The sequence below is a fragment of the Eschrichtius robustus genome, chromosome 16 (genome assembly GCF_028021215.1).
Source record: "Eschrichtius robustus isolate mEscRob2 chromosome 16, mEscRob2.pri, whole genome shotgun sequence".
In the NCBI taxonomy this organism is placed as follows: Eukaryota; Metazoa; Chordata; class Mammalia; order Artiodactyla; family Eschrichtiidae; genus Eschrichtius; species Eschrichtius robustus.
This window is the reverse complement of record NC_090839.1, coordinates 84,502,835-84,527,384: the sequence shown is the minus strand read 5'-3', so window position 1 is coordinate 84,527,384 and position 24,550 is coordinate 84,502,835. Positions and strand designations below refer to the sequence as shown.

The 24,550-nt window shown below is 54.6% G+C and overlaps 1 protein-coding gene across 1 annotated transcript in view; it reads right to left on the bottom strand.

Moving 5' to 3' along the window:
* The window catches only part of SRRM3 (serine/arginine repetitive matrix 3), a 34,058-nt gene extending 19,766 nt beyond the window's left edge, over positions 1–14,292 (bottom strand). Inside the window, 2 exon segments of the mRNA XM_068524564.1 lie at positions 6,821–6,922; positions 14,060–14,292. Coding sequence (XP_068380665.1) covers positions 6,821–6,922; positions 14,060–14,292 — 335 coding nt within the window.
* Between the last annotated feature and the right edge of the window lie 10,258 nt (positions 14,293–24,550).

Below are 24,550 nucleotides of genomic sequence, written 5' to 3'. Positions count from 1 at the left end.
AATAACCCTCCAAAGGCCCAGCTCCAGGGTGATGCCCCCCCCCACCCACATCTTCCATTTTTCATTCCGTGCTGGCTCAGACCGTGCCCCTCCCAGATGGCGGCTCAGCCCTGGTTTCACCGGGCTCATCTTTTTCCTGCCCAGAGCGAGGGAGGCCAGGGCTTGGATGGCAGAGCATTAAGAACGTGACATAAGCTTTGGATTCACACAGACAGGTCTGAATTCAGGCATGACCACGCTCACTGCGCCTCCAGCTCCTTATCTATACAACGAGGAAAAGAATATCCCAGCTTTGAGGAGAGGATTAAGTAAGATTCTATGAAGCTCCTGACATGAGGCCTGGCCCGCGACTGTTGTCCTGCACACACGGTCACCATTGCTAGATGGAGGGACCTCTGTCAGACACTCACACACCAACACCTGCTCTTCCAGGGAGAAAAGCGGTTTTGACACATGAAAGAGAAACAGAGCAAGGAAGGTAGATCACAGCCACAAGGTGAAAGAATTTTCAGGGACACATCTCCAGCAGAGCACCCACTAAGCAGCTCTTTGAAGACTGATTTTTGGATTTGAATAAAAAAGAATGTAACACATATCTGACAGGGTTAGCTAGCCTTGAGGCTCGTGTCAAGAATGTCATTTGGATCCCAAACACTATCCTGGCCCTGGCAGCCTAGAAGTCACACAGGTGTGATGGGAGGTGTTTCTGGGGTGATGGAGGCTCACGTCATTCCCCTGCCCCTGCAGAGCCAAACACCCACACATCCCTTCATTCAAACTTCTCTGCTCTTCCCCGTGCTCCTCTTCCCGAAGCCAGTGGCCTCCTACTTCCTGTCCCTGAAATCTCCAACTCCTGGGCCTGTCCCAGGGCCCATTGCACCCCCCCGCCACAGCCCTCAGCCACACAAACGCCTGACACATAAAACGCAGTCTTTAGCAAAACTGAAGGGCACCACAAACATCGTGTGGGTGAGCCAGTGGGAGGAGGGAGCTTCCGTTTATCCTAACACAAAAATGATGAAGGTTATTTACAAAATAAAACAGCTCAGTTTGGGCCCTGCCTTCTGCAGGAATCCTTCCTTGCCTCCTAATATCCGAGGTGGGTTAGCCACTGAATACAGGCCCTCACTGGGCCCTCCTCATTGTGCTGGCTGCACCCCTAGAGACATCTTTCCTTTCTACCTCTGTCCCAGGGACAGAGCTCCCTCCCCTCTGCCCCATCCTCCCTCCCTGGGACCTTATCATTTGACCTCTCTCACTTTCCAGTCCTTTCTGGGAGGTTGATCTTGTCTGCTGGGAGCACTAGAAGACAGGGGTGGGGAGATCCAGGCTCAGGGAGATGCACAAGGTTTCAGGACCTTCTGGTAAGACTTTGCCTGGCAGTTCCAGGGGTATAAATGGGCCTATGCTGAGGCCTCTCTTGCTGGTTTTATGCAGCTGGTACCATTATGTCCACTTTGCAGGCTCTCCCAGGGCTAGAACACTGGGTTCTCCTGTCCTGACCTTCCTGGCTGATAATAACACTAATAAGAATGTTCTCTAATGTTTAGATGGTTCTCCACAGTTCAAATCCCACTCAGAACCAGTTCCTGATTTAGAGAAATTTGCACGCCCCCACTTCACAGATGAGAAAACTGAGGCCCAGAAAGGGAAAGGAACATCTCCTATTTTGGGGGACCTTTGATTAAGAATGTAAGTTCACCTATGCAATTGGCTTTGAGAATTCATGTGCAAACAGGACGGCCCTCGACTCTGCTGGCTGGGCTTCCCTGCTGTGGATGTTAGCTCAGCCGTCCCCTCCCTGCTCTGTAGACACAGTTGTGGGTGTGTGCACTGAATTCTAGATTTGTTTAGCATTTCCTGCTCTTAAGTTCACGTTTGTTAGTTAGTTTACTCCTCACCATGACTGTGGAATAGGCAGGGGAGGCATTCCTCCCCTGTGACAGAACGAACTGAACCCCACAGAGCTGACCAAAGTAAGCCCAGCTGCAGTCCACTGCAGAGGGACCAAGGGCAAATCGAGGTTGAACCCAGCACCGCATGGAACACCTGTTGGACAGGCTTCCCAGGAGGGGCTCCGACCTGGGAAGAGACTGCCAGCCACACGCTCTTCCTCCTGACAGCAGTTTCGCTAATTAACTGGTTCTGTTTCCCATTTGCCAGGAGCCTAATGGCCAATTGACAGATGAATGAATCCAGACAGAAGAGGAGGAGGATTCCAGGCAAAGGGGCTGCCCTCTCCGTTCACTCACTCAGCCTGTGTGCCAGGCCTGCCCGGGGCCGGGGGGAGGGGGCAGGGGTGGCAGGAACAAGGGCCTCTCCTGCCTCATCAGGCCTGGGGCCTCTCCTGTAGCTCCTCACAGCACAGGGCAAAAATATGACAAGTGCATATGATACTAATCTAAGGCAGGTGCCGCGTGCTGTTCTGAACACTTTACATATATTTATCTCATTCAGTCATTTAATACTCAACAAGCCTCTGATGTGGGTATCATCATTGATATCCTCATAGCAAAAATATGAGGCATGGAGAGGTCACACTATGTATAAAATTAGACACATGGAAAAAAAAAACACTGGCATTTGCTCATTGTTTTAGGAAGTAGCATATGAATATCGTTTTCCAGAAACCCTCTCTCCCAAACATTTTGTTATATTACATAACTATGAAAACAATTATTCTTTTTTTAAAGTATCCAGAGTAAACTTTAATGGTTCTGTGCTCTTACAAACCAAGATGCAATATAATCTTATGTCCATATATGGGATGTGCATTATATAGTGATGAAAACAATTATTCTTAAAGGTTGTCTATTAAAGTGAAAAAAAGAACAAAGAACTGATAACAGACATAGAAGTAAAGAAAACATTGTATATATCCCAAAGAGGAGAAGATTTTACTTTTATCCCAGGAATAAAGTGGTTTTTAGAGGCAGCCTTGAATGATGGGGTATATTCGACCCCGTGCACAAGGGTGTTTCCGGCTGAGGGCCCAGGATGAGCAAAGGCGTGGAAGTGAGAACGCGCAGGACATGGCTGCGAGCTGCCAGCAGGTCGGGCTGGCTACTGCGTGATACTGGGAGTGGGAAGCCAGGCTGGGTCTAGAGTGTGGAGAGCCTTGAGTGTCAGGCCAGGGAATCCAAATTGGATTGCCTGGAGGGTGGGGAACCACAGAAGTTTTCTGGGGCAAAATAGGACTCCCCACATGAATCAGTTTCCAGACAAAAGCATGTCCTCTCTCAGTGTCTCTGGGACCACACTCTCCATCACTTCTCTCCCAGATTAGAGTGCCAGCTGCCCCACTGTTTTCCTTGTAGTTTCACCCATCTGATCCATCTGCCAAAGGAGGAAGCCCCTGAACACCTGTCTGACCACATCATACCTCTCAAAAACCTTCCACTGGCTCCTACCCTCTATGGGATCACACCCAGAACACTGCAGTATGGTGTTCTGGTGTCCAGTGTGGAGAGTAGACTGGAGGGGACTACTCCATGATCTCAGACTTCCAGCCTCCAGAACAGTGAAAAATAAGTTTCTGTTGTAGATCAAGGCACCCAGTTTACGGTGCTGTGTTATAGCAGCCCGAGGTGCCTAAGACAGTGGTGGTGATCATCCAGTGGTGACGCACGTCTGCTGTGTGCCAGCCACTACTCCTCACACTTACAGTCACTGTTTCAGTTAATTTCCTCTACAATCCTTTGAGGATGGTACTAATATCTGCATTTTTTAAGTAAAGAACTGAAGGCCCACAGAAATCAAGGACCTACCCAAGTCACACAGCTGGGGTGTGGTGGAGCTGGGATACAGAGCTCAGGGGGTTAATACTGAACTTAGAGGTTAAGACAGGTGGGGTGTCTGATGCCAGAGCACACACTCTCCCTCCAATAGCCTGTACTCTGAACTAAGAACTGAAGACCTGGTCGGATGGCAGGTCCACAAGAAGGCATATGACCAATCTGTTGCTAGCCCTCTGTCACCTCTCTGCCTCTGGCCTTGGGTTCAGCACCACAAACAACTCTTCCCAGCCCGGGAGTAATCCAGGCCACCGTCACTGCTGCAGTCACTGTTTGCAACGCTATTTTCATACCATTTTGGCTGCCTGAGCTAGAAGAGGGCTTCTGGTCTCATCCCTTCCCTGTGTAAAGGAGGAAACTGAGGCTTTGGGGGAGATAGGGCAAACCACACTGTTTTAGGCACCAGGGATACAGCAGTAAACAAAACTGATAACGAACTTGTCCTCAATGTCTTCTAATATTCTAGCAGGATCCCAGGACCCTGCCAAGTCTATATTCTCCTCTGCTTCCAGAGCAGGAGTCCTCCTTGACTGTCAAGTCTTCCTGACACTGCCTCTTCCGAGGAACCCTTCCTGACCGACCACCCTAGCCTGTCTCTCTTCCCCCACCAAACACGCACAGAGCTTGAGACTAAGTTGTTCAAGTGGCCACATTGTTGCTTCTTGTCCGTGGCTGCCAGTAATTCCTGGTTTCAGGTTGGAGGTTTGTGTTTCCACCCAGGGAGCAGGGGCACTCTTTCCCTCCCCCCACCCCCGCCCCCCTCATAGCACTAGCGCAGGGTTCGGCATACAGCACAGACCCTCAAGGACATTCCTTCTGATGATGGACACTGCAACCTCTCCATGACATCCTTCCCAATGTGTCCCAGTTCTTAAATGCATCATTCATTCATTCATTCCAGGAAAGAGAAGATCAGGACTTCTGGAAAAGACTTGGGAGTCATCCACTAAGAGGAGAGCGTTCCAGCTGGGGGATGGATGAGATTCCCCAGAAGAAGAGGGAAGGCAGACCTGGGGAAGAGACCTGAGGACATGACAGATCCTTGCAGGGAGCCAACATCTGAGAAGTGGGCAGGAGTGAGGGAGGAGCAGAAGCCATCAGAGGGGTAGGAGGAAAGTCACAAAGAACTGAATCTTGAAAGCCAGGGGGAAAAGCAGGTTTCCACTGGGGAAGTACAGTGGTGGCATGTGCCAGAGAGAGGCCAGGCCTGCAGAGGAGCCCAGGCCGTGCTAAGTAGGGCTCAGGCAGCCACAGCCCAAGCAGGTCACCGGAGTCATGGGGGCAAGAAGCCAGAGCTCCATGGCTTAAGGAAGTGGAGACAACGTGTACCACGTGCTCTGCAGAAATGTGGTGGAAAAAGGAGAGAAACATGTGGGCTGGAAGCTGGAGGAGACGGCAGAATTGAGGAAGGACACGGAGTAGATTAAGAAGGCGCCCAGGAGAGGGCAGGCAGGATGGCAGGTTTGGGCTGGAGGAGCGGTTATCGCTGGAAGGGCCCAGAGAAGGTGGCAAAGGTAGCTTCCGGACGAGGCCTCCCGCCCTCACACTGGATGGAAGAGGAAAGCGTGGCTGACTTTCCAGAGGAGCCCTGGGGGGAACTGGGGGGACACAGGTCAGAAAGGCAGGACCTGGTGGGTTTGGAGGTGGTGCGGGCAGCAGCGGGAGCATCTGGTTGTCAGGAGGTTTGAGAAGGGAAGGGAGGGAGGGCCTCGCCCTGTTTGGTGGTGGTGGGGACCTTCGGGCATCAGTGAGGTGGGCACAGCAGTTGCTGAGGGGTGCTGTGGGTTCTGGGAAGCTGGAGAGAAGGAAGTGGTGGTGGTATGACTTCTTCCCACCTCCGGGGAGGAGAGAGCAGGCCCGCTGAGCCAGGCTCCCCCAGATCACCCATGAGCCCCCCACAAACCCAAGGCTGCCGTGACTCTGCTTCTTCTTTTTTTCTTTTTTCTTTTTGGCCGCACTGTGCAGCACGTGGGACCTTAGTTCCCTGACCAGGGATCAAACCCGCGCCCCCTGCAGTGGAAGCGCGGAGTCCTAACCACCGGACCTCCAGGGAAGCCCCCCTGACTGCTTCTGCTCCTACTCAAGCCAGAGAGGTGAGGTTAAGCGGGGTTAGGAGGGGAACCCCCCCACCCCGGGAGCCCCCAGCAGTCTAGAATTTCTGCAGAAAGGGCTTCCCTGCTGCCCATTGAGGTCCATCTACTCCTGCCATGCTGTTTGCCCTCAAGACAACGGCAACAGGAAAATCGCTCAGAAGGTGCTGCTGTCGTTTTATTTTTGTGCCAGTAAAGGTGCACAGGGACTTAGGGACCCAGCAAGAGGCCATCAGCCAGCCATGCCTGGACACTTGCAGTCCCCGCCCTCCTACAGCAGCTGCGCCATTTCATATGGTTTTGAGTGGCTGACGGTTCTCCTGTGATCTGAGACAAAGTCGGCCTCCCTATAACTTCCCTGTTTGATCCCAAGCCCACCCGGGGGGCCACAGCACCCCGGTGCTCCTCCTGTCCTGTGACAGCTGCAGAGATGTGACCGCCGCAGAGCCCGTGCTCTCTGTACCCGATAAGCCTTTGGCTAAGCCAGCAATGGCATTTGGTGCATTAGTTCTTATCCTCCAGAGTCTGTGCTTGCTCTGGAGGCCACTTCATAGGTGGTAGTAGTTGGGGCAGAGAGACTAGCCTCTCCGCCACTGACAACACTAGGGTGAGAACATTTCTCAAGTTCCTGATCCGCAGCCCAGGATTCCCTGAGCTGAGATCTGGGGTGCCTCCCCTACCGCTGGGCGATAGATAGAACCCAGGGCACAGGGAGAGGGCCTCGGGGATGCCCAGGTGCCCAGCGGCTCCTGCTAGCGCCCCGGGCCAGGCCAGAGCTTCCAGTGGACAAGACCCATGCCCTCTCCTCCTCCTCCTCTTTCTCCCCACTCCAGCCCCGACCAACTTAGGGAGCCCTGGGAAAGGCCCCTCTGGCCCCCAGCTGCTGCCTGAGCCTGCACTCTCCCTGTGCCCTGCCCCCACCCAGGCGGCACTCACACGTGGCCCCCAGGCCGGTCCTCCCTGGTGAGCATTCCCTCCTTCTCCATCAGCATCTGCCGGAAAGTCCTGACCTTCTGCCGGGTCTCCTCCTCTGAGTACCTGTGGGGCACAGGGAAGATGAGAACTGCTGTCTTGGCTTTGGTTTCCTCCCCACCTGCCCGCCCCCCAGCCCATCCCCCCAGCCCTCAGTCATGTGGGCACTTTCCAGCTTGCAACGACCTGTCCAAGGTCACACCACCACCAAGATTCTCAGTGCTCAAGGTCTACCCGTTTTGCACCAACTCAGCCAACCAATCAACTAAACAAACAAACTACCAGCCAAACACACACATAAACTAAAGGAAGTGTTGTTCCCAGAAGTGGGGAGACCCACCAGGGGAGACGGGGCCCTTCCTCCTGGCCCTCCCCCACCCCAGGGCAGGCCTCCCTCCCACGTCCAGGCTGCAGTCACTCTCTGGAGACATTTTAGGGGACAAGTGAGACCCCTGGCCTTGACACATACATGGCCTTTTCTGCTTTCCTGGCCTCAAGGACCTGTGATCCTCACAATAGCCTGGGGAGATTCTCAGCGCATCCCCGCCTCTGCAAGGTCTAGGCTGCCCGGTGGCTGGCCCAGGATCCCAGGGGTAGATCCATTGCTTCCCAGCTTGGGATGGGGGGTGGATGAAGTCTGGGCCTTGGATGGAAGCTCCCGACTTCTCTACTCCGCTCTCCCTCCCTCCCTGAGGCTAGGGACCAAAGCCCAGAATTATCTACCCCTCATCCTTGTTCCCACACCCTGGGCTTCGTTGTAACCTCTCTCACACCACCACTGTGACAGCTGCCCTGGTCTCTCAGCCCATGTCCATGCTGCTCCCGGGGTGGGGGGGCTCTGTGCTCACCCAGCCCCCGGCCCTGTGCCCAGCACACGCAGCTGTCCAGTGGATGCTGCTGATTGAGTCTTGGGGTCCCAGGCTCCCACCCTCTCCCCTTCCTGGGCTGCAGGTCGTTGTCCTGGACAGAAAATATGGTGACCAAACAGGAACCGGGGTCCCATCTTCTTTGTCATCTGACCATCCACCCTCTGTGCACACAGCAGGACCAGCCCGCCCCACTCAGCCTGTCCATGAAAATGGTACATTGTTCCCTCTCAGGGACCCCATCTCTTTTCTCCTTCCTTCCTCTCCTTCAGCAAGCATTTGGGATTGACCCTGCCTTTTTGGAGAGCAATTTGGCAATTCTTTTCAAAAGGCTTAAAGAAAAATGAATACAGCTTTTGACTCATAAATTAACTTCCAGGTTTACTCTGCGGAAGTAACCATGGCTAAGCACAAAGATGTGACTCACGGCATGTTTACGGCGGATGGATTCCCACCCCCGCACCAGGTTAGGTGTCAGCGTTTGTGTTTCCATAGCAAACCGAGCTTCCCGGTTCCTGGCAGGGGGTTCGTGTGCTACTCATCATCCGTTGACTCCTCTGCAGCCTGCACTGGCCTGGGAGTTCCCTGAGGGCAGGGACCTTGTCTGTCTGAATTGCTGTTGTGTCCCCAGCACCTGGCACCTTGCCTGCCCCACGTGGCATCCAAAAATGTTTGATAAATGAGTAGATGGTGATGGAGAGGATTGAAGAGTTCGAAGGTGGAATTTTCATTTCGGGAAGATGGCTCTGGTGGCCACGTGGCTGGAGGAGAGGGAGGCTGGCCCTGGGCTACGGCAGGGGTTCAGGGGGCAGGTGCTGAGGTCAGAACTAGAGAGTGGGCGTGAGGATGGAGGGGGAGACGTGGACGAAATACCATCTGGTAGGGAGAATGGCTGGGGCTCGGGAACCGATTGAATATGTCAGGGGGGGCCGTTAGGAGGGGAGCAATACCTACTTCTTAACCATGTGTCCCCTGACCCCCAGCTGGGGTGTCACCCTCTATAGTTTTCGCCACCTCTGTGGCCCACTATAGGGAGGATTTTTTTTCACCATTTTAACCATTTTTTTCTTTTCTTTTTTTTAATTGACGTGTTGTTGATTTACAATGTTGTGTTAGTTTCAGGTGTACAGCAAAGTGATTCAGTTATATATACACATATATATATTCTTTTCCAGCTTCTTTTCCCTTATAGATTATTACAAAATATTGAGTCGAGTTCCCTGTGCTATACAGCAGGTCCTTCTTGGTTATCTATTTTATATATAGTAGTGTGTATATGTTAATCCCAATCTCCTAATTTACCCCTCCCCATAGGGAGGATGGAGTCCAGCCTGGCAGGGGGAGGAACCCTTCTCTTCCAACCCCCCACTGTTTCCGCAGGAGTGTGTATGTCTCAGGTCCTGCTGTGCTGACACCACTGACCCAGCTTCACCAGCCCTGGGCCTTGGCTTGTAAGTGTCCACCTTGGTCCCTGTTTAGCATTCAGCCGGAGGTCCCTAGGCCTTGCTTGCTGGGCAGGACAGAGCCCTCGGTCACTGGGCTCTGAAGGAGGGAATCCCTCCTGCTGTAAACATCCCCTGAGTCATATCCTTGGTCCTTTTCTGAGCAGTGGAGGCTCAGAGGAACTGCTTCCATCTCACCTTCTCCTCAGGAGAACAGCTTGTCATTGTCACCAGCACAGAGAAAAACAGTACCGGCCCTTCAGCACTGCCGAGCCCCCAACTCAGAGACCCCTGGGAGGGAGACACCAGCTGGCTGGGCCATCAGCAGGGGGCCTGGGACCTGGCAGGGTCGGGAAGGAGGTGGACCAAGAGCAAGGCTGGGCCAGACCCCCAGCTGTATGGGAGGGGCTTCAGGCCAGGGTCCAAGCCGCATGCCTGGGGATCTACAGAGCATGTGAAGGCTGGGAGGTGGGAGCGAAGCCCAGGATTTCATGAAGACCTGGAGCAGGATGTGTGCAGGGACTTAGGGCTCATCCCAGAGCCGGCAGGTGTAAGGCGAGGTGACTAACGCCGGCACCTGCTGTTGGGGGGCCGCTGTTGCTGGACTGACCTGACTCAGGAAGACCCCTCTATGCGCCGGGGTTTCTTGCTGGGAGAAGCTGGGACCCAGGGAGGACTTCTGGTTATCGGGCAAAGTGGTCTCCAGTGTGACCACCACCTGGAGTCTCCTCTCCCCTCACACCTCTCAGCTGAGGCCACAGACATTACGAGGAGAGGCAGAAGAGCCAGGCCGTCCTGTTTTCGAATCCCAGCACCCCCACCTTCTAGCTCTGTGACCTTGGACAAGTCCGCATACTTCTCTTAGCCTGAGCCTCTACATCTGTGAAATGGGATAGTAACCTGCCTTTCAAGGTCGCCACAGGATTAAGGGAGCTGATGCATATAAAGCACTTTGCGCGGTGCCTGGCACGTAGTAGGTGCTCCATAAATGGAGTTGATTGAGGATTATTTGTCCCAGAGCTGTGGGGACAAAGGGTCTAGTCGTCCCAGGCTCCCTGCCTTTTTCTACCCTAGACCCCTCCCAGGTCAGCGTGGTCCCGGGTCAGGAGTCACCTGGGCCTCTCCCCTCTGCTCTCCCAGGAGGCAAAGGCTGAGGAGAGGGAGGCTGGTATCCAAATCATCCACTCCCCGCGGATGCGGCAGCACCTGCCAACTTAAGGCCACGCAGGAGGCCTGGCTGGCTAAAAGTCAAGGGCTTGGACAGGGGAAGCCGGTAGGCAGGGCAAGGCTGCCTGTCTCAGCGCCACAGCCTACTGGCTCAGCTGCTTCCCAAGCCAGTCTGGCTCCCTCATTGCCGCTTCACTCTTCGGGAAGGATGTGCCAAAGTCATTTTTGCTTGGGGACTTCCTGGGTTGCCCTCTGGGGCTGGGGTGGGGGGAGGGGACAATGCATTTCTTTTTTTTTTTTAAATTTGGCTGCGTCGGGTCTTCACTGCTGCACGCAGGCTTTCTCCAGTTGCGCGAGCGGGGGCTACTCTTCGTTGCTGTGCGCGGGCTTCTTATTGCGGTGGCTTCTCTTGTTGCAGAGCACGGGCTCTAGGTGCGCGGGCTTCAGTAGTTGTGGCACTCAGGCTCAGTAGTTGTGGTGCACAGGCTTAGTTGCTCCGCGGCATGTGGGATCTTCCCGGACCAGGGCTCGAACCCGTGTCCCCTGCATTGGCAGGCGGACGCTTAACCACTGCGCCACCAGGGAAGTCCCGACAATGCATTTTAAAAGAGGGTCCCAGCGTTGAAAATGTTTCATTCTGCCTGTCTTTGCCCAGATCCGGCATTTCCTAGATAATTACTTCCTCGGTCATTAATTTGATCTTCACCACAGCTCTGAGGGGGCTGGGTGGCCTCACTATTCCCATTTTACAGATGAGGAAACAGAACAGGGAGAGGGGAGGATTCAAAGCTCCAGACCCAGCTAGGGGCAGAGCCGTGCTCTGTCCACCTCCAGGGTCCTCATGGGAAGGGGCATGAGTAGGATGTGGGGGGATGTTTGGGGCCGGAGCTGGAGCACCACGTCACAAAGGCTGGGGGCGCTGTCCCCACCGCCAAGGTGGCTGCCGGCTGCACGTGGCGGCTGCCCAGGAAGATGGCTCCGAAGGCAGCGTCAATCACCAGTGAATTAGCCGCCATCCATCAATATTCAGGAAGGGATTTCTTTTTAACAGGGCCAAAGAATGTGTGTTCCTGTGACTAGTGGGAATATTTGTCAAATGCCTGAGAAGCTGGTAAATAAATGCGAATGACCCAGCGTTTCTAGGAATGGATATTAATGGCTGGATTTTATAACAGAGCAAAGGTCTCTAGTGTTTGTGGAGCACTTTCTGGGGATTGGCTCCGCGTGCGGGAGCGCTGCATGTCCCTCAGTCCACAGGACACTCGGAACAAGTCCCCCCCCCACCTTTAAAAAATTTTTTTATTCTTATTTATATTTATTTATTTATCCCCCCCCCAACCACCACCCCGCCCCGGCTTGCGGGATCTTAGTTCCCCAACCAGGGATGGAAACCCGGGCCCTCAGCAGTGAAAGCGTGGAGTCCTAACCATTGGACGGCCAAGGAATTCCCAGAACAACTCCCTATTTAACGGGCCAGTAGCTGTGACTTGCCCAGGGTCACAGGCCAGGGCTGGAAGCCCGGGTTGCTGGGCTCCAGAGTGGCTGTGCCCTCTACCCACCGCGCAGCCGCTAAGAGATGGGGAGGGGGGGGTGGATGGTAACTTGAGAGCTAGCTTTGTGGGAGACTCCAGTCTAAGGACCACTTGGAGTGAGAGCTTGGGTGGAGGAAGGGCCCCTGACGGAACATCTGGAGGCCTGATGGGTGCTTCCTAGAGAGGCGTAAGTCCTTGATGCCAGGGGACGGACACCAAGGACACGGCCAAATGCCGTCCCCCTCCACCTGAGGCTGCCCTCGTCGGATAATAAGCCTCCCAGTGCAGGCGGAGATGCAACCGGCGGGGTGGGGCGGTTGGGGAGGGAAGGCCCCCGAAAGGTTGGGGCTCTGTGAGGGGGAGGGCTTTCCGAAGGGGAAAGTTCAGTGAAGAGGAAGGGGCTTAGGAAGGGGGCGGGGCTCTGTGAGGGGAAGGGTCGGGGCTTCGTGAGAGGGAGGGGGCGGGGCCCTGTGACGGGGAAGGGGCGGGGCTCTGGGAGGGGAAAGGGGTGTTTTCCTAGAATGAAGCACAGAAGGCTGGTTCTCTACTGTCCCAGTCACCCTCTTCCCCAGCCACGCCCACACTCCCTCCGCTCCTCGAGTCTCCCAATTCAGCAGGATTTGCAGGTATAATTAAGGTCTGGGACTCTCTCTGCAGAAGGATATACTCCATCCCCACCCGCTACTCCACCCTGCCCCTGGGGAGCTCATTTCTTTGGCCACATCCACAGATCCTCAAACCTGTTTTCATTGCCAGCTGGAAGCCTCCTTTCTGTCTGTCTTCAGCAGCCTTCCACCCATCCGTCCCTCTCTGCAGGGACCCTCCCCACCCCCACCTTGTCCCCACCTGGAGGTGAACACCAAGTTCCCGTGCCCCTTTCTTTTCCTACAAGCGACCCTGCCTGGCAGCCTTGGCCCTGCCTTCCTGAGGGCCTTGGGTGGTGGTGACTATCTCTGTCTGAGCCTCAGTGTCTTCTGGGCTCCAACGGGACAGTGAGACTTGTCTTGGCTGCCTCTTAGGGAGCCCAGGAGGCCTGGATGAACAGACAAAGATGTGGTTTGGAAGGACTGCTGTACACAGGCTGTCTGTCCCCATGTGGCTCCAGGCCCTAATGCACTGGGCATTTCTGATTTCTCAGCTCACTGACAGTGCAAGCTTGATGGGCAGGCCCTGCTCCCCACTTTGACTCCCTCAACAGCCGGCCCAGTAGTTTCAAAGTACTCAGGGCAGATGCAAAAGGGAGGCTTGGGTGTACCAGCTTTCCTTGGAGCTGCGCAGATGGGAATGGCTTTGTTCTCTGTTTCTTTGCCTCCAGCTCCACGTGTGAGGGCTGTCCTGTCTCCACTGGATTTTCAGGGGGAGGTCCCTAAATCCTTACTGATTAATGCACAACCTCTCCTTCTCAGCCTGACAAACTCCTACACGTCCTTCAAGGCCCATTCAAATGTCTTCTCTCATAATCTCCCCTCTGAGCTCCTGAAGCACTTGACCCTCTCCTGTCCTGTCCTATAACCATGATTCTAATCTGTCTTATGGTGGAGTTGGTTGTTAACATGTTTGTTTCCCTTCTGAGATGGGGAAGGAATAGAGGTTGGGAGGGCGGTCTTTGAGGAAGTGATCCGATTCGGCTCTGGGGTCCAGCGTTGCCCAGCACAGTGCCTGGCACACTTGTGTACCCCTGCGACTGGTTCTGAACTAGATAAGGTGAAACCTAAGCTTCCGGCTGTGGCTGTTGGGTGGGAATCCTTTGCTGAAACCACAGGCAGCCCTCACACATAGTAGGGGCCCACTGTACTTTCTTGCCTGGCTGCAGCATCTGCTTGGCAGAGACCAGGTAGCTCGATCCACCCATTTTATAGAAGGGGAAACTGAGGCCTTGATTTATCATTGATGTTTACAGCCCTCTCTCCTGCACTGGGCTGGATATTTCTGGAAGGCATGGACTGTGTCTCCTTGGCTTCTGCGAATCTGAGCCCAGGTCAGAGCTTGACATAGAGCAGGAGTTCCAGACGGCTTATTGGTAGAATAAACTAATAAATGAATGAAAGTTCGGCTGGGCTTGCAATGGTTCAGATTCTGACCTTACAGGCTCCCGGGTCCCAACGCTGGCTCCGCCCCGGCGCCGCCCTTGGTTCCCTCCACGCCCCCAGTGCCCCGCCCCGGCCCCGGCCCCGGCCCCGCCCCCTTCCGACTCACCCCTGCTCCTCCATCATCTCCTGCAGCTCCATGCACTTGAGCTCCACGCGCCGCTTGCGCTCGTGGTCCAGGATCTCGCGGTGCGCGCGCTTCACTAGGCCGGGCTCCGCGGCGCGCAGCTCCTCCTCCGCCCGCGGCCAGGCCCCCGACGAAGCGCCCGGCTGCGGAAAGCCGTTCGCCGCGTCGGGCGGGGACGGCATGCTGGCCGCCCCGTTGTTCACTGTGGAGGACATGGTGGCTGCTCCCGGAGCTGCTGGCCTCGGCCCTGCGGGGTAGACACAGACACCCGGCGGGATGGTCACTTCTCGGCCACCTGCTAAGCTCCTCTCGGCGCGGGTTAATCCTGGAGATTTAAAGGACCGCTCACGGCTCTAATCCGCTTCCCCTCATGCTGCAGAGCCGGGCTGGTGGCAGGTTTGCACCTTTGGGTCACACCCCAGGGCATGAGGGGGGAATCGGACACTGGGCTTTCCCCATCTGTAAGGTGGGTGGATTCAGGCCGGACTAGATGGCCTCTAAGGAACCTTCTCATCTCCAGGGACCTAGTAACCACTCAGGACAACCCTCTCTGCCTTGTACCAATGCCTGGGCCTGCCTGCCTGGCCCCTGCCTGCTGGCAGCTCCCCAGGCAACCAAGTCGGTCTCTGGGAAAATTTGTTGGTTTTATTCTTGTTTTTCCTTCAGGCTCAGTTTAACACCCCCTCTCACTCCCCAGTACCCATTCTTCTGGCTCTGGCCCCTGGAGTCACAGACCACGTGTGCTCCCCCCTCCCAGGCTGCTCTGGGTCAGCCCTGCCGAGACGGGAAGATGGAACCTTCTCCAGGCTCAACTCCATTCCCACCTCAGATGCAGTTTTCAGTTCCTACTTGGATTTGGCTAACTTTTCCAAAGTCCATTCCAGGTAGGCGCCTGATTGAAGCCCACAGGACTGTCCCCTCCTTTGTTCTGGGAACACTGCTTCTGAGGATGTGACCAAAAGTGGCACTGACATTAACTCTCCAGGCAGCCACATCCTCCTGCCGGCTTGGGATGGGGTAGGAGTCAGCATGGCTTGGGGGGTGAGAAGCTGTGGCTTCATGCTAGACCCAAAGTAGAGCATGTGCCTGCATGCACCCTGCGCATGTACACGCGCGTGTGCGCACACACACACACACACACACACACACACACACCCCAAGGACTTATCTTAGCAGAGGGGAGGCACCTCCTGAGCTATTTCCATTTCCTTTCTCCAAGGCTCTGCTAGTTGCTAAGCAACAGGGAGGCCTCCTTCCCAGGGAGTGGGATGGGAGGGAGGGAAGGGGTGGAGGGAGGTGAGAAGAGAAGGAACTGGGCATGTCTGGACATCCCAGATGGGGCCCTCCTTCGGTACAACCCCCCCGCCCAAACACATACTCCCCTCACTGGCCTCAAAGTGATGGGGGGGTGAGGGGTGTTCAGAGCCATGGAGTCTGAAAGGCCGAGAAGAGAGGGGGGCTGTGAGAGGAAAAAGGCTGTGAAGGGGACACTGAAAGGAGGTGACAGTGGTAATGGGAACACAAGCTCCTTTCACACGTCCATCCCCCCACATGTCTGAGTTCTAGGTCAGGCTTCTCTACTCCTTGCTTTGTGACCCTGACGATGTCACTGCTCCTCTCTGAGCCTTTGTTCCCAACCTGTGCCTGGGAGCATCATGCAGATTCTTCAAAAGAGGAGGGCTTTTGGGGATTTACAGAACAAAGCTGTTCTTCTAACCCTGCTTCCCGTCTGTCCCTAGCCCAGCCCTGCACCCCAGCTCCACCAGGCCTTCTCCTAGGGTACCCCACAGGCATCACCCACTCACCAAGCGCCACACAAAGCTCTGGGATCCCTGCTTGCTACCTGCCTTGGCTCCGGTGCATAGCTTACGGCCTCCAGCCAGGGACACGCATGAAGCTTGGAGAACCCCATTGTCCTGGCCCACCACAGCTCACCAACATCAAGTTTGGTCCCTCATTCCCTCTTCTCAACTTTGCTCACATTTATCCATCTCCTCCTCTCTCATTACCGCCTCAGTTCAAGCCTCTCCCTCTGGTCCACTCTGGCCTCAGCATCCTGTCTGTCCCCCCCATCCCCGACCTCTTTCTGTTCATCTTCCATCAGCAACCTGGGAGATTGGTCCAGGAGCAAATCAGCAAATCATGCCCTGATTAACAGCCTCTAGTGGCTTCCTGTCACTCTGGCTTCAAGTCGTGACATGGCCTGTCTCCTGGACTAGCCGTCCCCCTGCTGCGCCCACACAGATTCTCCATCCCTCTTGCATCCAGGCCTTTCCCCCTGCTGCTCCCTTTCCCTGGGGTGCTCTGCACTTGACTCCTGCATGACCTCAAAGTCACTGCTCACAGGCCTCCCCACTTTCTGGAAGTCCCCCCCTCCCCTCTCTGGCTGGTGCGACCCTCCTGGAGCTCTAGCCACTCACTGTGTCACTGTGGGCACACAGGTCTGGCTCCCCCTGAGGGCTGAGGGCAGTTTAGCCTCAACTCCTAGGGCCAGCAAAGTGCCTGAAACATGTGAAGCCCAGCGCCCCGGGGTGGAACAAGGAGGAGGCAAAAAGGGAGGTGGGACAGAGGAATGCTGGGCAGTCCTTGATACAGCCTGCAAGACCCCTTTGCGTTTTGCCTTACACTATCTTGCAACTTCATCCCGTGCCACACCTCATCCTGTAGCCAACATCCAGCCCCTCAGCCTGGGTCATCTGTCCCCAAACATGTGCTCTCACTCCTTTGTGCCTTTGCCCATGCGGTTCCCCTGTGCTGGAATTCCATTTCCTCTTCTCTCCACCTGGGGAACTCCGGCACATCCTTCTGGGCCCAGCTCAAATGTCACCTCCTCTGGGAAGGCTTCCCTGCTTTTGAGGAAGGATGAGTCATTCCCTCCTTGTGCCCCCACAGCTTTTGTCCTCACCTCTTTAGATACTGAGGCTCAATTTATTGTTTGCATCTGACCCCTGTACTAGCCCTTTGAGTGGAGGGGACCATCCCTTCATTCTGGCTCCCCAGAGCCTACCCAGCACCTGGCAACTCAGGAGGTGCACTGAGGGTGTGGGGACAAAGTGCTTGGGTCCCAGCAAGAGCCCGTGGAGCCAGGTTCTGAGTAATGCTGCTCTGCATGCTTTCCCTCTGAGGCTCCCCAGCCTAGAACTTGGCCTGAGCTCCTTGGCAGGGGAGGGGAAGCTGGTGGGAGCAGTTCTGAATGCACTCAGATCTCCAGACCCTGAGAAATCCTATCCCTGACACTGGGAGAATGCCTGGGTTAAATGGCTAGGCTGCTGAAGGCAATCTTTCAGGAGTGACTGAAGGAAAGGAGAGGAATGTGAAGACAGAGGGCAGATGCTGTCTGGATTTTCACTAGGACAGATGGTGGATTCTAGCAACTTCACCTGGTGATGGAGAGCACCAGGCAGGAATCAGAGGCACGTTACTGAAAGAATGACCCCTGAACCCCTAGAGGAGAGCCCAGGACCCTAAGAACAAGTCATTGCACACTGAGCCCACTTCTTTCCAAGTCAGGGTTGCTGGACCAGCAGACCAGGGAGTTAGTTACTGCAGGCACCGAGTCTCTCTGTGGGGTATCTGATATTATCTATTACGGAATCCTTGTGAGATTTCATAAGAAGAAAGAGACATTGTGCTGGTGGGAACTAACATTCTGTACTGTTTTATTTGGTGGATAGATTAACCTATGCTCAAAGGGAGCTGATTAATGGGTCGATGTCACATTAGATGGGGGTATCTAGTGGAAGACCACAGGGCTCTGTCCTCACCCACATCTGATCCGATATGTTCACCATTGACTGGATGGAACTCTGATAACCTGATGATCAGATTCACTGAGGACACCACTTGAGAAGGCTCATAAATTCAGAGTCAGAATGTGAAAGGACTCAACAGACTGAAAAGATGGAAGGAGTCTAAGAAGGTGAAACAGCATAGTGAGAAATGCCACATCCTGAAGCTGGATCCCAAATTAACTTTCTAAAATTGGAATGAGGTAGACATACTTTAGAAGCAGCATATTTAGGAAGGATTTAGGGGTTTTCAGCGGTCACAGGCTCAATTTGAGTCAGTATCATGATGTGGCTGCCAAAAGTACATGCTATCTTAGGCTACATCAACAAAAATATGTCTAGAATGGTGCGGTGATAAGAATATACAAGCGGTCAGAATCCCAGTCTTCAGATACTTGAAGGATTGTAGAGGATTTAGGCCAAACCTGGCCGAATCTGTTGGGAAACTTGTTAGAAGTAGGTTGGGCTGGGCTTCCCTGGTGGTGCAGCGGTTAAGAATCTGCCTGCCAGTGCAGGGGACACGGGTTCAAGCCCTGGTCCGGGAAGATCCCACATGCTGCAGAGCAACTAATCCCATGAGCCACAACTACTGAGCCCGTGTGCCACAACTACTGAAGCCCGCGTGCCTACAGCCCGTGCTCCGCAACAAGAGAAGCCACCGCAATGAGAAGCCTGCGCACCACAATGAAAGAGTAGCCCCCGCTCGCAGCAACTAGAGAAAGCCCGCGCACAGCAACAAAGACCCAAAGCAGCCAAAAATAAATAAATAAAGTTATTAAAAAAGAAGTAGGTTGGGTCGCCAGATTTGGCAAATAAAAATACAGGATGCACAGTTAAATTAATTTGAATTTCATGAATTTCATATTTGGGACATCCTTATACTAAAAGAAAATTATTCATTGTTTATCTGAAATTCAAATTAAACTGGGTGTCTTGTATTTTATATGTGATTCCTACCTAGACCTACTGAATCAAAATCTCTGGGGGTGAAATTGTCAGTGTTCCCCAGGTGATTCTGATATAGACCATCTGTGGACGAGCAATTGGGAGCCGGTTCTACAGCAGCAGTTCTCAAATCTTATTTGGCAGCAGAGTCACCTGGAGGGCTTGTTAAACCATAGATGGCTATGGTCTACTCCTGAAATTTCTGATTCGGTAGATCTGGGGTGGGCTCTGAGAATTTGCATTTCTAACAAGTTTCACCTGTGCTGGACCTTGAACCACACTGAGGGGAGCAAGCCCCTAGCCAGTCTGGGTGGTTCCAGAAGACAAAGCCAGGACTCCTGCGGAGAAGTCATCTTGAGTGGACTTCAGCTAAGTCCAAGGTAGGATTTTTTCCCCTAACAATCAAAACTTTTAAAAAACTAAGCAGTTCATCCCTGGATGAGTGAGTTCCCCATTACAGGAACTACTCAAATAGGAGATAAACTATTCACTCAACAAACACAACAAACACTCGCCCAGCGTCTACTCGCCCCCTCCCCCAGCAACAAATGCTGGAGATTTGGAGACAAGCAAGACCCCATCCTGACCCTCTGGCAGCTCACAGGCTGGTTTGGGAAACCAGTAGTTATCGCGGTGTAGTGTGATAAAAGAGAATTTGAGGAGTGTCTGCATCTCCGCCTGGTTGGTCAGGGCAGGCTTCCCAGAAGGGGTGAGAGGGGCTGGAGGCAGGGACACCAGAGCAGCTGGGGCCTGGCCAGGAGTCAAGAAATAGATGGACAGACTGGGCAGGACTGTTGGCGGACTGGGTGTGGGGTGGAGGGAGGCACCTTGGGTAACACTGGGTCTCTGGCTTGCGTGGCCAGGGGGATGGTGCAGCCATTTACTGTGATGGGGAATATGGAGGGCAAACTGGGCTGTGTTAAGGGTGAGGGGCTTTTGGGGGTCAGTCAGGCAGCTATGAGGTCTAGAGCCATAACACTGACCCTGACCCTGACTTGTTAAGGTCCTTGGGGACATTGATGCTGTGTCTCTTTGGAGGCAGGGTGGCACATAGGAAGTCTTTTCTTGACCCCTGATTGGCTGTGAGACCCTGAGCGAGTCTCTTCCCGTCTCTGGACCCTGGTTTCCCCACTGGACAATGAGGGACTGGACTCAAAGACCCCACAGGTCTTCTCCTGCTCTGGAAATCTAGGTAATACTGACTATGTATGTATACCGCCAAGCCTTCAGCCCACCTCCTTCCTGCTGCTGTAGCCAGTGGCCAGGGCCACACCAGTTCCCCCCAGAGCTCAGCCTGAGGCTGTCCCCAGCACTGGGTCAGGTCCCAAGGGCAGGCCCAGATGCTGGGCCAGTCAAACGCATGTGCAGATTAAGTCATGAATTTAATGCTGTCTGACGGGGGTGGGGGGGGGGGTGGGGGGGAGGGGTGGGGGTGGGGCGCATCTCCCCTTCTGACAGCCAGGAAGTGGTTAAAGGGCCATAGCCCTGACTTCCAAGCCTCACTGCTGAGTCCCTGGGCTTGCCTCCTTCCCTCAGTCCCAAGCTTGGGTCCCCTGAGCAGGCCTGGCTGAGGACAGGATGGAACGCAGTCTGGCTGCCGGTACCTGCAAGTCCAGTCCTGCTGGTGGAGATTAATTGAAGGGGAAATAGCCCATCTGTACTGAAGGGTCCAGCCTGCTGACAGGCACAGAGGCCTCTCAGCTAATGAGATCATCACTCACCCCGGGGCTCAGAGGGGTGGGATGCTAAGGGTGGTAGGGGCTGGACCAGGTCTGGGGAGAGGGAACAGTGGACCACATATGTGTCTGAGAAGGAGACTGGGTCATGCCGCGGGGAACATGGTTTGAGGCGGGGAGACAGGGCCGTGCTCTTTGGGAACTCATGAGCTGAGTGACCTTGATCATGTGGCTTAAACTATGTGCCTCAGTTTCCTTGCCTGTGAATTGGAACTAATAACAGCACCCTCCTCGTAGGGTCGTGGTAAAGGACTAATGCATGTGAAATGCTAGCACAGTGCCTGGCACACAATGAACGTCTCATAAGTGGTGATGATTATTTGTCAGTGGTGACTGTCCTCTTTTGGACATCGTGGGGATGAGGAGTCCTTGGACATCCACGTGAAGATGTCCAGAAGGCTGAGGTCTGGGTCTGACTGGGGGATGTCATCACATAGCTGGGGACTGAGACCCAAGGGTAAGCACGGTTGTTGATTGTGGAGGGAGGAGAGGGCAGAGGCCGGAGCCCAGGGCAAGGATGACCTGGGCCACCTTCCTCCATCCCCACGGGCCTCAGCAAACCCCTCCCAACTCACTTTCAGTGTCTCAGCCTCCAGCCTCCATGGCACCAACCCAGGGGCCCCCTTTGCTCCTGGGGCTCAGAAGCCTCTCTCCCCCAGGGGCAGCACTCACTCCCCTGGGGGCTCCTTTCCCCACCCCTGCCTGCCAGAGACCCACCTACCCGGTGATGTTGTCAGGACTCTGGGCCTCTGCACCCTCAAAGGTACAGGTTCCTACAATTTCAAGTAAACTCTTGACCTGTGGTCATACACAATTTAACCACCTTCTTGCCACTAAGGTCCTTTTGCTGCTCCCGCTGGCTCAGGAACAAGCAGCACCAGTTTGGAATCAGAAGATTTGAGCTTGAATTCTGGTTATACCAGTTCTCCCTGGGTGATCAGGGAATGTCACCAAACCTCCCCGAGCCTGAGTTTTCTCATCTGTAAAATGGAGACAATACTCCCTAGCTCATAAGGTGGTGGGATTGTTCATTCTTTCAGTGACAAGCTTGTTATAAAGACAGATCCTGATTACCCCTCACCGCCCCCCCCCCCAATGCTACGGGAGCAAAAAAGAGACCATGGAGGGTCTACCTTTGCCTGCGATGGTCAGGGAAGGCTTCACAAAGGCAAGGGTGTTTACACTGGTCCTTTGAAGGATGAGTCTAAGGAAGGGGGAGTCCAAGCAGGGGACGGCACGGGCTGAAGGCAAGGGTACGGCGAGGTCCAGGGACCTGGGATTAAGAGGGTCAGGGTGGAGGGGGATGCATGATGGCGAACAGCCTCCCCCGTGAAGGTGGGGACCACTAACACAGGGTGAGCCCGCCCAGAGAAAAAGCTCCGTGTGGGGAGACAGGGTGGGGAGGGACGTGCCTCCGGAGTTTCCTGTAGGAAAGAGTTCTTTGTAACTGTCAGAAACGTGATGGAACTGACAAACACACATGAAACCAGGCACTTAGCTTGTGAAACTAAGTCTGGGTCTTTGTAAAAATAAGTGTGTAGCAACAATGGTTTTGTCAAGATATTTTATGAAGCTGGCAAAGAAAACCCATCTCCACTGTGTCCAAGGAATCTGGGTGTGCCCCTTCCCCACCCCAGTCCCTGCCCTGAAGCCAGGCTGTACTCCTGACAACAGAGGATGTGTCCCCAGAGCACCCTGGGGAGGGGGCTCTCCTGTCAACCCCTCCCTTTCCCGGGGGGACCCTTCTCCAGACCTCCAGCCCGTGAACACAAGCGTGGGGAGGTGGCAAAGGTAATCAGGTCATGGCTGGAACAAACTAGAGGCCCTCCCTGTGCTCCCTGCCCAAGCAGGTGTGGCTGGTGAGTAAGGGCCACAGGACTGGGAGATGGCCCCTCAGCTCTAGGGGCGGGTCACTCATTCATGTCACAGCTATTCGGTGAGTGGCCAGTCTGAGGCTCACCAGAGGAGATGCAGGGGGAGAAGCACTGTGAGGTAGCATGATGAGTGCTGGGATGGGAGACATGCGGCAGAGACATCAACTGAGCTGGAGTGTGTTCGGGGAGGATCAAAGCTGGGAGGTCTTCCTGGAGGAGGACTCTTGAAGCATAAGTAGGAGCTGGTGGATGTAGAAGGGGAGGAAGGCTGTCTTGCACAGAGTGTGGGGCATGTGGGAAGAAGGCTTGGAGAGGAGAAAAGGAAGAGCGTGGGCTCATGCACAGGCAGGCACAGTGGACCAGGAGGGGCTGGGGGAGCTGGGACCATACCCTGCAGGCAGTCGGGAGCCAGTGAAGGCTGCTGAGCTGGGGAGGTCACAGTCAGCTTTGCATTTCAAAAAGATCTCTCTTGCTGCCTGGTGCCCTCGATTTTGGTGGCCTCTGCCCTGGAGAAAGGTCTGACTCTCAGGGACAGCCCGGTCCACATTAACCAAGACAGATCTGTACGGATCAGCAAGTGACAGAAGAGACAGGCTGGGTTCAAATCAATTACTATGTGCCCTAAAGTGACTTGACCTCTGTGCTCAGTTTCCTCATTTGTAAAATGGGGTTAATATAAGTACCCCCACCATTAGGGGTGAAGGAATTAACATATGTACAGTGCAGCCGTGCCCAGGAATGTAGTAAGTTCTGTGTATACGTGTTAACTGTTAGTACTACCCATAAACAATGCCAGCTAGTCTAAACCACTACAGGCATGAGTTAACCAGGAAGACGTATAGATTGGTATAAATCAGAACACAGAAGGTAGATAATATACCAAATCAGTGCCAACTTGTGAAGACTAGTAGATACCAACCCACACGGACCCGTAGAGACCAGTATTCGCGGGTCAGAAGATGCTGCGGGGCGAGGCCTGGGAGGAAGGCGCTGGGCAGGCCGGCAGAGAGGGCATTAGCAGAGCCAGCTTCCTCCCTGCCTTCTTGGAGTCTCTCTCAGGAGGCGCTGGCACTGCTGTTTGTTACCCAACCCTCGAGAAGACGCTGCAGCGGGGAGGGAGAAAGCTGAAAGCCTTCTTTTCAATTATTCAGCAGCCGGAGCTTCCTGCCGCCCCGATGGAGCCGGAGGAAGGCCCTTGGCCAGAGCCCCCGGGCTGGGTCTGGCTGGGCTGGGGGGAGGGCTGGTGGCAGGAGGGACGGGCAGCCTGGCCTGCACACAGCCTGGGCCTGCTCCTGCCCTTCCTCCCCGACGCCCCCAGCCCTGGGCTGCGGGGTTTGGCAGGGGGCAGCCGTGCCTGGGCAGGCTTGGAGCTATCCCCTTCCCTGCGGGCTCAGACTGTGCTGTGGAACGGAGGTGGGGGCGGGCTGGCCCAGTTCCCAGAGCCAAGGTGGGGTGTCTGCGGGTAGGCAAGGGAGGGAGGGCCTGTCCACAGGAGAAAGCCAGGCAGCTTAGCTGCCACCTGCGTCCTGGGCAACCTGTCCAGCCCCCTGTATGTCAGAAACACGGCACTCGGCTCCACCCATGAACATGCTGGCCCAGACTTCTCCCTTTGCCTGGAATGCCCTTCCCCTTCCATTCATCTTGTAGTACTCTGCTCAAGCATCACCTCCTCTGTGAAGCTCTCCCTGACCTCCACTGTGGGATGTGCCTCTACGCTGCTTCCAGAGCCTCACCCTCTGGTTACCACTCTCAGTGTTTACCTTGTTCTGCTGTGACTATTTGCTCCCTGGCCGAGTGAGGGCTCTCCAAGGGCAGCGACTGGGTTGTGTCCATCTTTGTGTCCCTACCGCCTAACACAGGGCTTGGCACAAAGCAGCCATCTGTGAATATTTATCGAAACCCGGCTTGTGTTGGCACTGACGGGGAGCTCACTACTTATATTTTTAACTACCTCCATCTCTGGGGACCTCAGTGGGAAAGGTCCCTGGTTACCGCTCTCAGTATGCCCAGACTTGATGTGTGTTAATATTTGCAAAGGCCACATTGTCATATACTTCGTAAGCCCTGGAGTCCAGCTGTGTCATTGAATGGATAGGAAGGACTCACCTGGCACCTAGGCTCCTGCCCATC